Source organism: Saimiri boliviensis, chromosome 9, assembly GCF_048565385.1.
Source record: "Saimiri boliviensis isolate mSaiBol1 chromosome 9, mSaiBol1.pri, whole genome shotgun sequence".
NCBI classification, from domain to species: Eukaryota; Metazoa; Chordata; class Mammalia; order Primates; family Cebidae; genus Saimiri; species Saimiri boliviensis.
This window is the reverse complement of record NC_133457.1, coordinates 20,628,816-20,643,087: the sequence shown is the minus strand read 5'-3', so window position 1 is coordinate 20,643,087 and position 14,272 is coordinate 20,628,816. Positions and strand designations below refer to the sequence as shown.

The 14,272-nt window shown below is 37.8% G+C and overlaps 1 protein-coding gene across 8 annotated transcripts in view; it reads left to right on the top strand.

The window, feature by feature from the left end:
- The window catches only part of VEPH1 (ventricular zone expressed PH domain containing 1), a 208,390-nt gene that overhangs the window by 30,950 nt on the left and 163,168 nt on the right, over positions 1-14,272 (top strand). For all 8 annotated transcript variants that reach the window (XM_074405550.1, XM_010335739.3, XM_010335740.3 and 5 more), the window contains one exon: positions 5,526-5,700. In XM_074405550.1, the coding sequence (XP_074261651.1) occupies positions 5,526-5,700 (175 nt within the window). The remainder of the gene's footprint in view (positions 1-5,525; positions 5,701-14,272) is intronic.

Below are 14,272 nucleotides of genomic sequence, written 5' to 3'. Positions count from 1 at the left end.
TGAGGAGACTCTAAGTAGAATAGCAAAGAGCTTTAGAGTTTGAAGGCTTCCATGTCATTTGGATCTTAGTCTTATTAACATGAAAGATTGGCAGGATATTTTCTCTCTCTAAATCTCTGTTCTGCCATCTCTAAAATTGGTATAACAATACCTCCTGCTCAGAACTGTTATGAAGGTTAAAATGATATTACATATACAGTGTTTACATAGTACAATTGCTACATAGTAAGTGCCCAATATAAGTAGAGGTTTGTAGCTAGCAAATTAATCCAGTCTTGCAGGACAATGAAAATGAGCATTCAACGGGTTCCATTCACGACATCAAACTATGGGAGTTGAGTACTTTTAATTGGTGGTGGGAGGTGCACAGGAAGAGGATCTTGTATTTCAAAAGCGATCTCTATCTGTCCTCTAGCCACTATGCGGAAGTACCTAATTCAAAGTACAGCTTACTTGGAGTTAACAGCTTTCTCTGACCCTCTGACCAGATGGAGTTGCCCATTGCCTACCCCCTTTGTATTTGCTCCTAGAAAAATCCTGAAAAAGAATATACCCATACAATGTGAATTACATTCTAGGAAAAAAACAAACTTGGAAAACTTGATGAAAATTAAAAGGCACCTCAAGGACATTACCATTGTTGACACGGCAGCTGTTCTAGAATGAAATGCTAGAGAATTGGCAGATCAGCCATCTTGAAGCCTGGCAGCCAATGCTTGGCTTTATCCTCATTCTGCTGCAGTCACAGCCTCTTCCCCAACCAAATCACTTAGCAGAGACCTTGTTGTGTATTTAATCAGTTCCACATTTCATCTTCCCTCATCTCTGCTACCATTGTTGATGACGCCATAAAGAGGGAAATAACCAAAGCAGGATGCCTGCAGGGTAAGAGGGGGAACAGGAATAATCCCCAGATGTGCTCCTGGGAAATCAGAAAGTGTCTGTTTTTCCCTCTTTATAGAAGGACCCACTGTTCCTTCTCCTTGATGCCACACATTCCTCTCAGCTCTTCTTCCTCAGTCAATGCAATATAAAGATTTAATCTCTGGTCTTGCTAGTGTTGCATGTGAAGTGCCTCAGACAGTGAAAAGCATTTCCTTCACAACTCTTAGAGATGGGACTGGTTATGTCAATCGAGCAGTTTATTCAGTAGGCAATACCAGCTCCCCCATGTACCTGTAGTGTGGTCTTGGGAAAATGAATATTTCTGGGCCTTAATGGCCTTATAAGTAAAGCACAGATATTGAGAAGAGCTGCCTCATGAGTTGGCTGTGAAAATTAAATGAACAGACATTACATGATAGACAAGATATTTAGAACATAGGAAGTGCTGCATGAATATTAACTCTGGTTGATAACATCATTATCATTATCTGCAGGAGACTAAAATAACCCTCAATGCTTTCTAACAAACTATTGATTTAATTATGTGTTATAGCCACGTTATAAATATCCTGTCTCTCCTCTCCCCAAATTATAAGGTCTTTTATTCACTGAAGTAATCCCAGCACATAGAATAGTGCTTAGCATATAGTAGGTGCTCAAATAATATTTGTTGAATGGCTGAGTGAATGGGCTCTGGAGATGTGGGTACCTCCTGGCTTCTATAGCAGCTACACTTCTCTCCAGAGTAAGCTTCAGTACCTAATGCTCAGAGAGCGGCATGAAATGGGAGGAGACTGGGATGTACACTCTCAGGTCTCTTACACTCCAAACTTAGGCTTGTGTGCCAATTAGATTTTACATATAGCTATGCTGGGAAGAATGAACCATTTTATATGTAAATCCAAAATTGGTTTAACTTTGATTGATAATGCTGAATGAATAATCGAGGAACCCTATTTTAATAAGTAAGGTTTAATGTTTCTTGAGCTTAATCATTTTTATGGTTCTTACTTGAATTCAAGGCCTGAGAGCCAAAGAGCTTGTTAGTTCCTATCACCTCAGATAGGTATCTTTTCGACTTAGCTTTATTCTTTTCCATTTTAAAAACACTGGGAAACATTCCCAAAGCGCATTTTCAAAAGGCCAATTTCAACCAAAAGCTTAAATTGGTGCTAATCGAGTTTAGAAATATAATTCTTGGCATCCATAGAACAAAGCCCTCTTGTTTAACCTCTACAGCTAGATATAATTGTCCCCACGAGAAAGTCTGTTTCTATGCTGCACTTCATTGAATCTGTTCCCTCAGCACCAAACTCTAAGATGATATTCATACCAACATGCTCACATCTGCACTGAGAATCAAGATCTGTCATAGGCTCTGGCATTATCAGTGCTGCTAAAGTCATTTATTTGTAAAACTGGAATCATAGGGCTTTCTCTGCATGCATGCCATTAGCATTTCTGTGACCCAAATAATTATAGAGATGAAATAATTTCATGGGCTTGAGATCTACTGCATTACCAACTCCTTTTGCTGCCTTTGAAAGTGAAGCTCAGCCACTGGATGTTTTATGGTACCTGTTAGGTCCATGGGACCCTTGTTTGTCCAGCCTCTTCTTGGCCTCCCAGCAATTTTTAAAAATGTAAGTCAAAGGAGCAGGGACAGAATATGATTATAATTGAGAAAAATGACCAAATCAATGAGCTTTTCTAAACATCACGTTTGATCAGTATGTTAACGAAAAGAGGATGCTCAATATCACATCATTATTTTGGCATGTTTGTCCAGCACCACTAGGAAAAATACTGAATCTGATGAATGGAAACTTCCAGTGACCAGAGAAAGGTATTCAGTTATAGGACAGGAGTGTTCTTTTAATCAGGTTTCACATGGCCTAGATGAAATATCCCTCGGGCTCTCTCTCTGCTGTGATCTGATTTTGTGCCCGTGAGTGAACATTCTAGTTTCTAATCTAGCTCCTGGGTATCCTGAAAATGTGAAAGGGATACCTACCCTAGGTCTGACCTATAAAAGCCTCTCACTGGCGTGCCTGCTTATGTACCAGCCTTTTGGAAATTCTTTGATATGTTAGCCTTAGTGGATCCAAACAATTTCGTGTGTTCGAACCAAGCAAACGCCCTGACTTCTAAGGCTGAGAACTAACTCCTGGGGAAGGGAGCTACTAGCCTCTCGGAGAGGTCTCCAAACCATCAGTGATGGCCCGGTCAGATCTTTGCCTACTCTTAGGCCATGGAGATGTTCTCCTGTGTTGTCTTCTCTGTCTTGTTTTATTTTTCACTTTTAGATCTGCAATCTATCTGGAATTAATTTTCGTTATGGCAGATACAGGGGTAGAGATATATTTTTCTCTCATGTAAATATTTTACCCAATTGCCCCATTTCTATTGCTCAGGAATTATATGTATCAATGACCATTTTTATCTCATGTCCTTTCTTTCGTCCTTATTGTAGGAGTTGATATATAAAGGTGGAATTCTACATTTCATTCTAATAATATAATTTTCTCTTCAGCCACAGGGGAAAGTTAAATAATGAAAGTGGTCCTGGCTTTGCATTGTATTAATCAGGATACAAGCTCAGCTGCAATAACAAAGATCTAAATATAACAGTGGGTTGAGCAACACAGAACTTTGTCTCTCATCAAGTCATGCAAGAGTAGGAGTCTAGGGCTAATTTGCTGGCATTATGGTATCAAAAGTCCAGGATTCTTCTACTTTCTCTATATTATTCAACATATGGCGACCATATTCTCATTCCAACCAGCATTAAAGAAAAAAAAATAAGAAGCTAAGTCACTTCGTGGTAATAGTAACCTAGAAGTTGAACACATTACTGCCATTTCTATCCCATTGGTCAGAACTTTGAACATGGTCACATCCAGCTGCAAAGAAGGTTGAGAAATGTAGCTTTTCATCATGTGGTCCTATGCCAGCTGAAGTTCAGGAATGTATTACTAAAATAAAAGAAGGTGAATAATTACTGGTGGACTGTTAGCAATTTCTAGTAGTAGTGTTAATACTCTTGACTGCCCTCATAGATTTATTCTCAGTCTTCTCAGTCTGATGCAGGCAAACCTAGATATTGATTACCTAAATGTAGATCTCTATTTGGGTGGTAATCATTTCTTGACCCTCTTTAATAGGTTAGTGATCCCTCAGTAGCCTAGAAGGTCTTCCTATGTCAGACAGTTGATGTCATGTCTGCTTTAGGATCCTTTCATCAGAGACTATTTGATTGGAAGAGATTATGATAATCACTCTTATGAGTAAGACCTAGAGAGCTGGATGACACCTTCATGATCACCCTGAAAGATGGTAGCAGAGCTGAAATTAGAATACACAGTTTTCTTTTTCTATCAGATGCCCTGCCCACCACGTTATTTTCCCAGTGGCAACTATCACAGTAGATTTACATTTTCTTTATTAGTCACTCAATCTGAAGATATTGAGTACTCACCATAAGCCCAGAATTGTAGGAGGTGCTAGAGGGCATAATCCATAAGTGGAAAGATAAGCACTTTTCACATGAACAGTTTGAGAAAAAAAAAAACACTTTTTATTTATAATATAATATGAAATCCACTCCCAAACATACTGTGCACTGCACAGTGTTTTTTCCTACAGTTAGTCTGAGAGGTAGGGTTGATGGCCAGGGCTAGTGAATATGTACCATTCATTTTTAAGAAAACAGTTTGTTGACCAAAACATTATGTGGTGGGGAAAAAAAGAAAACAATTTATATTTTCTAAATATTATTCCCTAATTAGGTAACCAAATGCTAATAAGACTATTTTATATGTAAGTACATTTATATTCAATTATACCAAGAAGAGAATTATTTTAGGATCCAGAATATCTTTAGATTTTAATCTTACATTCATTTATTTTTTCCCTCTGAATCTAATTAGCTGAAACCTTAGTTTTGAAGATAGATGTTGTCAAAAAGTGACTTGTTCAACATTCCTTAGGTTTTTGTCTCAAGTGTAAATATAACAAGTGATTCCTTTCATCAGTGACCCCTGATTACCATAAAGATCAATTCCAAACTCCTTAGCCTGATATGCTGTATGCCAGACCTTCCATAATCATGTTCTGTTTACCTGTCCCGTCTCTCCCCTCACCTTCCACTCCAGTTTCCTCACACATACCACACTCCAGCCATCCTGAGCTACTGACAACCCCCCAGTGCCATCAGGTGCTCCCTCACCTCAGTCTCTGCACACCTGCTCTTCCTTCTGTCTGCCTACTCCCTGCCTTGCCAGCACTCAGCCATCTCCTGTTCATCCATGAAGTCCCGACTAAGACATTACCTCCTCCAGGAAGTCTTTCTTGACATTCCTGAAGACTGGATTGAGTGCTCCTTCTCTGCTGTTTCAGTACCCTGCCTTTTGCCCATTTCGGCTGTTATCAGTTTCTGCTGTTAACTGCCTGTTTGTCTTTAGCTCTCTTAAACAAAACCAAAAGTTCCCAGAGTTCCCAAATACAATATCAATAGGGCAGGGCCTGTGTTTTCACAGCTGTGCTCTGGGAGCTTAATCCAATAAATATTTTTTGAATGAATGAATGAATGAATGAACAATGAGTCATTTATTATTTGTGGCTTTCTTATATTTCCTCAGAATTACAACAGACCCCCCGTGATGGCATTAGCCATCCCCATTGCAGTGAAATTCCTCCACAGAGGCAACAAAGAACTGTGCAGGAATATGTCTAACTACCTGTCTCTGGCCGCAATTACCAAGGCAGATCTCCTGGCTGATCACACGGAAGTTATAGTAAAGAGCATACTCCAAGGTATGGTGCAAAGATTGAGCTTGGGAACATGTTTTAGGAGGCATTTGAAAGTATTTTCATGAAGCATTTGTAGTTCATGGGAAGCAAGACCTAGAGGATTAGAAGCAAGTTAATTTCTCTGCTTTGCCGTTAGTTGACTTGTGAACATGCAAAAGGTTACTTAATCTGGCTGAGTCTGTGTCCCTTCCCAAGGCGGATGAATTACTTAGACTCATTAAAAGAATTTTAAGCTTTCTTCCAAATCTGTCTTTCTCAATTTGAAGAACTGTATTTTCTATGCTTCTGGTCACCTGTTCAACTACCAACTGTGGAGAGCTTATCTCTATGTATCGAGTGGAAAATGTCACTCAGTTGGAGATGAAAAACCTCTCTTCGTTTGGTTCCAAAAGCAAGAAATGTCTTTTGTTAGATAAAATACATCAGAAAATATGTAATAACTCCTTAAATGTGAATGTGATTTGGGAATGATAACAAACATAAAAAGTCAAGTAGTACACCTCTGTTAATTGTTATGACATTTTAATGAAAGAGGTGCTCAAATTAGTTCATGCAAAACATTCTCCTTGTCTTCTTTTATTTTCTTTTGTTTCAGATCAATCAAAAAGCATGATTTTTGAATTTGGGGTCAAGGAACAATATATGTTATTAATTAATATGTATCCAAATGTCCCCAATTCTCATTAATAAAGATGCATGAGGTCCATGAGTATCTCAGTCCACAGTTTACTGACATAACCCACCACATGATAAGGTTGATCGTCAACCCTCTATAAATTGCTCAAAGTTCAAATAATTCTTAGGGTCCCCAATGGTGTCCTATGTGTGCTCTCTTCCCAAGGTATCCAGACCAATCCCCAAGCCCATGCTGCTATTCTGTCCATGCTTCTTGGCATAACATGTTTGGGTGCTGTCCTCTTTCACCATGCTGAGCCCAGCAGACCCTAAGACCACTGCCATGCAGGTCCCAGGAATGGACTCCACTCCTGGGAACTCCATGCTGCCCTGCTAGTGATGGCAGCCCTTGCACTGAGCCACCTGAAGCTTCAGGAACTACCAAGTCCTTAGCCCAGTAATTTAGTATGGCAGCGAGGCCCCAGAGCAGTGCCAAACTAAGTTGCCATGTTTGCAGTAAAATAGATGGTTTTTTAGTGGAATAGAATAAAGAACCCAGAAGAAAAGCTGCACACCTAGAACCATCTGATTTTTGACAAATTCAACAAAAATAAGCAATGGAGGAAGGACTCCCCATTCAATAAGAGGTGCTAGGATAACTGGCTATCTATATGTAGATAAAACTGAACAACTATCACCATATACAAAAATTACCTCAAGATGGATTAAAGACTTAAATGTAAGACCTCAAACAATAAAAGTCCTCAAAGAAAACCTAGGAAATACCCTTCTTGACATCAGCCTTGGCAAGAAATTTATGGCTAAGTCCTTAAAAGCAATTATGACAAAACCAAAAAATGACAAGTGGGACCTAATTGAACTAGAGAGCTTCTAGACAGCAAAATAAACTATCAACAGAGTAAACCGACAACCTACAGAATGGGAGAAAATTTTTCAAGTGACACACCCAACAAAGGTCTAATATCCAGAATCTATAAGAAATTTAAGCAATATAACAAGCAAGAAACAAATAACCCCATTAAAAAGTGCAAATCAAAAAGTTAGGAAGATCTCAATTAACAACCTAATAGCATAACTAAAAGAATTAAGGAACCAAGAAAAAAACAACTTCAAAGCTAGCAGAAGACAAGAAATAACCAAAATCAGAGCTGAACTGAAGGAGATTAAGACACAAAAAATTTTTAAAAGATCAACAAATCCAGGAGCTAGCTAGACTGCTAGCTAGACTAATAGAGAAGATAACAGAGAAGATTCAAATAAACACAATCAGAAACGACAAGGGGATGTTACTACTGACTGCACAGAAGCACAATCATCAAAAGATATTATGAATAGCTCTATACACATAAATTAGAAAATCTAGAAGAAATTAATAAATTCTTGGGCACATATATGTAGATTCACAGCTGAATTCTACCAGATGTACAAAGAAGAGCTGGTACCATTCCTGATGAAACTATTCCAAAAAATTAAGGGGGATGGACTCCTCCCTAACTATTCTATAAGGCCAGCATCATCCTGGCAGAGACACAACATAAAAAATAAATAAAGATTCTTAAAAAACCCAACTCCAGGCCAATATCCTTGAACACTGATGCAAAAATCCTCAGCAAAATACTAGCAAAACAAATCCAGCAGCTTATCCACCACAATCAAGCAGGCTTTATTCCTGGGATGCAAGGTTGGTTGAACATATGCAAATCAATAAATGTGATTTATCATATAAACAGAACTAAAGACAAAAACCAATAGATGCAGAAAAGGCTTTTGATAAAATTCAACACCCTTCATGTTACAAACTCCCAATAATCTAAGTATTGAAGAGTATACCTCAAAATAGTAAGACCCATCAATGGCAAACCACAGACAACATCATACTGAATTGGCAAAAGCTGGAAACATTACCATTGAAAACTGCACAAGACAAGGACATCCTCTTTCACCACTCCTGTTCAACATAGTATTGGAAGTCCTGGCCAGAGCAATCATGCAAGAAAAAGGAATAAAGCACATCCAAATAGAAAAGAAGAATATCAAGCCATCCCTATTTGCAGATGACATGCTCCCATATCTAGAAAACCCCGTGGTCTCAGCCCAAAAGCTTCTTAAGCTGATAAACAACTTCAGCAAAGTCTCAGGATACAAAATCAATGTACAAAAATCACTAGTGTATCTTCACACCACCAATAGCCATGCTGAGAGCCAAATCAGGAATGCAATCCCATTTACAAGTGCCATACATATATAAATAAAATACCTAGGAATACAGTTAACCAGGGAGTTAGTTGAAAGATCTCTGTAAGGAGAACTATAAAACACTCCTCAAAGAAGTCAGAGATGACACAAACAAATGGAAAAATATTCCATACTCATGTATAGGAAGAAACAGTATCATTAAAATGGCCATGCTGCCCAAAGCAATTTATAAATTCAATACTATTCTTATTAAACTACCAATGACACTATCACAGAACTAAAAAAAAAAAAATTAAATTCATATGGAACCAAAAAAGAGCCTGAATAGCCAAGGCAGTCCTAAGCAAATATAACAAACCTGGAGGTATCACACTAACTTCAAACTGACTTCAAACAGGAATGCAGTAAGCAAAACAGCATGGTACTAGTACAAAAACATACACATAGACCAATAGAACAGAATAGAGAACTCACAAATAAGGCTATGCACCTACAACTATCTGATCTCTGAAAAAGCTGACAAAAGCAAGCAATGGGGAAAGGACTACTTGTTCAATAAATGGTGCTGGGATAACTGGCTAGCCATATGCAGAAGATTAAAACTGGACCCCTTCCTTCTACCACATAAAAAAATTAAGATGGATTAAAGACTTAAATGTAAAACCCTAAACTATAAAAACCCTGGAAGACAACCTAGGTAGTACCATTCTGGACATAGAAATGGGCAAAAATTTCATGAAGAAGATACCAAAAGCAATTGCAACAAAAGCAAAAATTGACAATTAGGATCTAATGAAACTAAAGAGCTTCTGCACAGCAAAAGAAACTATCAACAGAGTGAACAAACAATCTAGAGGATGGGAGGAGTTATTTGCAAACTACGCATCTGACAAAGGTCTAATATCCAAGATCTACAAGAAACGTAAATAAATTTATAAGAAAAAACAAAACCCATTACAAAGTGGGCAAAGGACATGAAAAGATACATTTCAAAAGAAGATGTACATGCAGCCAACAATCATGAAAAAGCTCAACATTGCTGATCATTAGAGAAATGCAAATCAAAAGCACAATGAAATACCGTCTCACACCAATATATTATTAAAAAATTTAAAAATAGCAGATGTTGGCAAGGTTGTGGGGAAAAAGGAATGCTTATCAACACTGTTGGTGGTGGTTGATCCTCAAAGTCCTAAAAACAGAACTACCATTCAGCTCGACAATTTTATTACTGGGTATATACCCAAAGAAATAGAAATTGTTCTATCATAAAGACACATGCACACATACTAGCAAAGACATGGAATCAACCTAAATGCCCATCAGTCACAGACTGGCTAAAGAAAATGTGATACCTATACACCATGGAAAACTATGCAGCCATCCAAAAGAACAATATCGTGTCCTTTGCAGGAACATGGATGGAGCCAGAGGCCATTATCCTTAGCAAGCTAATACAGGAACAGAGAACCAAATACCGCATGTTGTTGCTTATAAGTGGGAAGCTAAATTATGACATGTAGAGGGAAACAAAAGATACTGGGCCATATTTGAAGGTGAAGGGTGAGAGGAGGGAGAGGATCGGAAAAATAACTAATGTATACTGGGCTTAATACCTGGGTGACAAAACCCCATGACACAAGTTTACCTAAATAAAAAAAAAAAAACAAAAAACTGCCCCATACCCCTGAACTTAAAGAAGAAAAAAGTGGGTAAAGGACATGAACAGATACTTGTCAAAAGAAGACATAAAAGCAGCCAACAAATATATTACAAAATGTTCCACATCACTAATCATCAGAGAAATGCAAATCAAAATCACAGTGAGAGACCATCTCACACCAGTCAGAATGGCTACTATTAAAAATTCAAAAAACAGCACATGTTGTCAAGGCTGCAGAGAAAAGAGAATGCTTATATGCTATTTGTGGGAATGTGCATTAGTTCAGCCACTGTGGAAAGCAGTTTGGAGATTTCTCAAAGAAGTTCAAATAGAACTACTATTTGACCCAACAATTCCATTACTGGGTATGTATATGCAAAGGAAAATAAATCCTTTTACCAAAAAGACACATGCACTCATATCTTCATTGCAACACTATTCACAATAGCAAAGACATGGAATTAGGCTAGGTACCCATCAACAGTGGACTGAATGAAGAAAATGTGGTACATATATACCAAGGGATACTGCGCTGCCATAAATAAGAACAAAATCATATCCTTTGCAGCAACATGGACACAGTTAGAGGCCATTATCTCAAGCAAATTAATGCAGAAACCAAATACCAAATGTTCTCAGTTCTACATGGGAACTAATCATTGGGTACATGTGGATGTAAAGATGGGAACCGTAGACACTGGGGGAACTAAAAGAGAGGGGAGAAAGAGAGGGGCAAGGATTGAAAAACTACTTATTGGGTACTGTGCTCACTACCTGTGTGATGGATTCAGTTGTAGCCCAAACCTCAGCATCATGCAATATACCCTTGCAACAAACCTACACAAGTATCCTTGACTCCAAAATGAAAGTCGAACAAATAAAATAAAATAGATTATTGTTTTATCTGAAACTCTCTTTCCTCCCCCTGGGCTCAACCATTCACCCAGGAGTTGAGGTTGCCAACAAATTAATACTTTAATTCTCAAAGTGCCTATTGCCTTCTAAGAACTAAAGTTTTGTTCCTAACTTAAGCTGATTGTACCAGACATTCCTAAGGAGGGTTCTTGGTACCATCCCAAGACTTCTGACCAGCCACCCCAATGGTCTGCCAGGTATGTCTGAACTCCAGCATGACAGTGGAAGTTTATCACTTAACCTGTGGTTCCCTCTAAAGATTTGTTGTTAATAATACTAGGCGGTATTTTCATTTCCAGTTTCCTTTGGCTCCAGGATTAAATCTCCAATTTCACTTTATACATAATATTAACATTTGCTGGAAGCCCAGAAAAGCAATTATGTTTTTTTTTCAACACCTTGGCTATATTTTTTAAACATACTTTACAGGAATTTCAAGCACTTATACACACGACATATTGTAAATCCATGATAGTCAGACTTGCTAGTAACAGATTTATGAAAAAAAATGAATTAGCCCTTTATTGCTGCCAAGAGCTTAGCTCATCTCTTTGGGTTTTTTAAAAAATGCTTTTTCAATGACAATGAAATATTTGAAACACAAAGTATGCTTTCTAATTTCACTGCAAGCATTTGAAATAAATAAATAATTTGGTTTATTTGATCGGGCACTATGAAAATTATAAAATGAATGGTAATTTAACCTATAAAAGGCTGGGGCTGTGTATTTCAGGGTTTGGAGTTTTAAAACTGATGTGATCATAAAACTCAATTATCACTCGCATGAGCCCATCAAACTTTAAGTTACAAAGCAGAAGGGATCTTGCTGTCTCTGATTAGTAAGTTTTCTGTTCTGCAAATCTTTGCCTTATAGCCCCTACCAAACAGCCTGAGGAATCATGATGGGATTTCTTTTTTCACTACCTATTATTTTTCTCCTTTTTAGATCTTCTTTGCCTTACGGTACACTAATCCTTATTTTCCCATATTTCTACTTCTACAAAATACATTGAATGGTAATACCTTCAATGATGATCATAGTAATTATAATAACTACAGTGGCCAAAATTTACTGCATGCATTTCTAATGCCAGATATTGTGTTAAGCCATTTATACCCATTATATCATTCAATACCCACAAGAACATCATAAAAGAAGTCCTATTATTATCCCGTTTTACAAGTTAGTAGTAGTTTAGGTAACAGAAACGAACATATATAAATGGCTTGATGATGAGAAAGAAGAGAAGGAGAAGGAATAGGAGGAGAAGGAGGAGCAGCAACAACTTCTCCTTGGCACACATGCCTGCAAAGTTCCTGAGGATACCAGACTTCCCAGACGGTTGATTCAGGGTTCAGTGGTGTCCCAAAAGTCAATTCTCAGCTCTGCTTCGTCAGGATGGATTTCGCTTTCATGCTCGGTGTGGGCCTTTGCAGCTTCCAGCTCACATCATCACAAATACCAATTAAACAAAAGAAAGTCCACATCCAGTCTCTTTTTTCTCTTTGACCTGACACGGGCCACAGGAACATTTCTTAACCAATCCATCATTATTGCCAGAGGATACTGTACTTCAATTGATCAGGCTTAGGTCACGAGCCACCCTCAAAGCAATGGAAAGGAGTTAGCTGCAGCAAAGCCACGTGGATGGGGAGTAGGAGGAGTAGATCCCCAAAAGAAACCCACTGCTGTTGCCAACAGTAGGTGAACGAATAATGGGGAATGAAAGAACACAAATGTCCAATATATCAATTTGTAAGTAAGCAAGCTGAAGCGTAGAGAAGTTAAAAACAAGATTCAAACCCTGACCATTTCACTGTAAAGTCTGTTTTCACAATGTAGTATTAGTGCCACCAAATACTAGTTGTATTTTTATTTTCTTAGTCTCTGTTTCCTCATGTGTACATATAGATGTCCAGACAATGACATGAGATAATGTCAAGACAATGACATGAGATAATGCCAACACATAGCCGGCTTTCAATAAATATTAGCTGAAGTAGTGATGATGATAACCATACTTGCTTTCCTATATTTGAATCCCTTTATTACCAGGGAACTCACTATTTCCTGTGACAACCCACTTTATCTCTCGACAAAACCGAGTACTAGATATTTCCTCCTTTTGTTGAATCACAAGTTCTCTTTTTGTGGCCTTCCACTTTTGACCAACGTCCTCTCCTTGGGTAATAAACCGTTGTTCTTCTTTCACATGACAAAATAGCAACAACTAGCTACAACTTTCATATGTCACCACTCCTCCCCTTTGCAGCTCCCTCTTTTCCTCCTTAGGCATAACATTCACAGTTTCCCTCTCAGTTTGTTCATTCTTCAGATGATGACTTGCTTTTGCATCCATTTGCAAGATGTACCCGGACCCCTGCTCTGCTTGGCTGCCCTTCCCTGCATGTCCTCTGATTTGCTTGCCTATGAGGACTATAATGGATTTATCCTCCCTATTGAGAAGCTGTATTTTTCTTAATATAACCTAAAATAAAATTCGCTTTTTTGTCAATCACACATTCACATCTTTGGTTTCTCTTGACTTGTATTTGAAATCTCCAAAATTTTAAATAAAAATTGTTTTAGTATATTAAGCAATTTCTGCCACACTCTGTGTTTAGCAGGTTTTTTGTCTTATGTAAGTACTTTTAATTCTTTACACTGTCCTCTTATGAGATTCAGCCCATTGCTTTGGCATGCAAAGATCTTGTTGGATGTTTTTTTCATCTCAGTGTATCTGCAGCTTTTCCAAAGTTCTTGTCATCTGTAAATTTTATGAGCAGAGCCACTCTGGTCTTCATTTTAAAACACTGATTAAAATGTTGACCAGATAGGGCCAGGAGACTCTTATTCCATAGCAGGGGTATCTGCCTCTTAGACTTATTTGCTATTATTTCCTTGATCATATTTTTTGACAAATGTATTGTATGTATCCATTTGCATCATGTGCCTGATTTCAAACCAAATGCCTCTTTTGAGCTTATGAGTGAATCATGAGAGACTTTGTCCAAAGGGCTATGTATTTATCCCTGAAAGTAAATATTTCAATAGTTCTAAGCCAATTTTTACTACTTCTTATTCTTAATGGTTATATATAAGTAATGTTTACTTTTACGTTAAGTTTAAGTATACATTTATTTTATTCAAATTGTTTAGAGTTA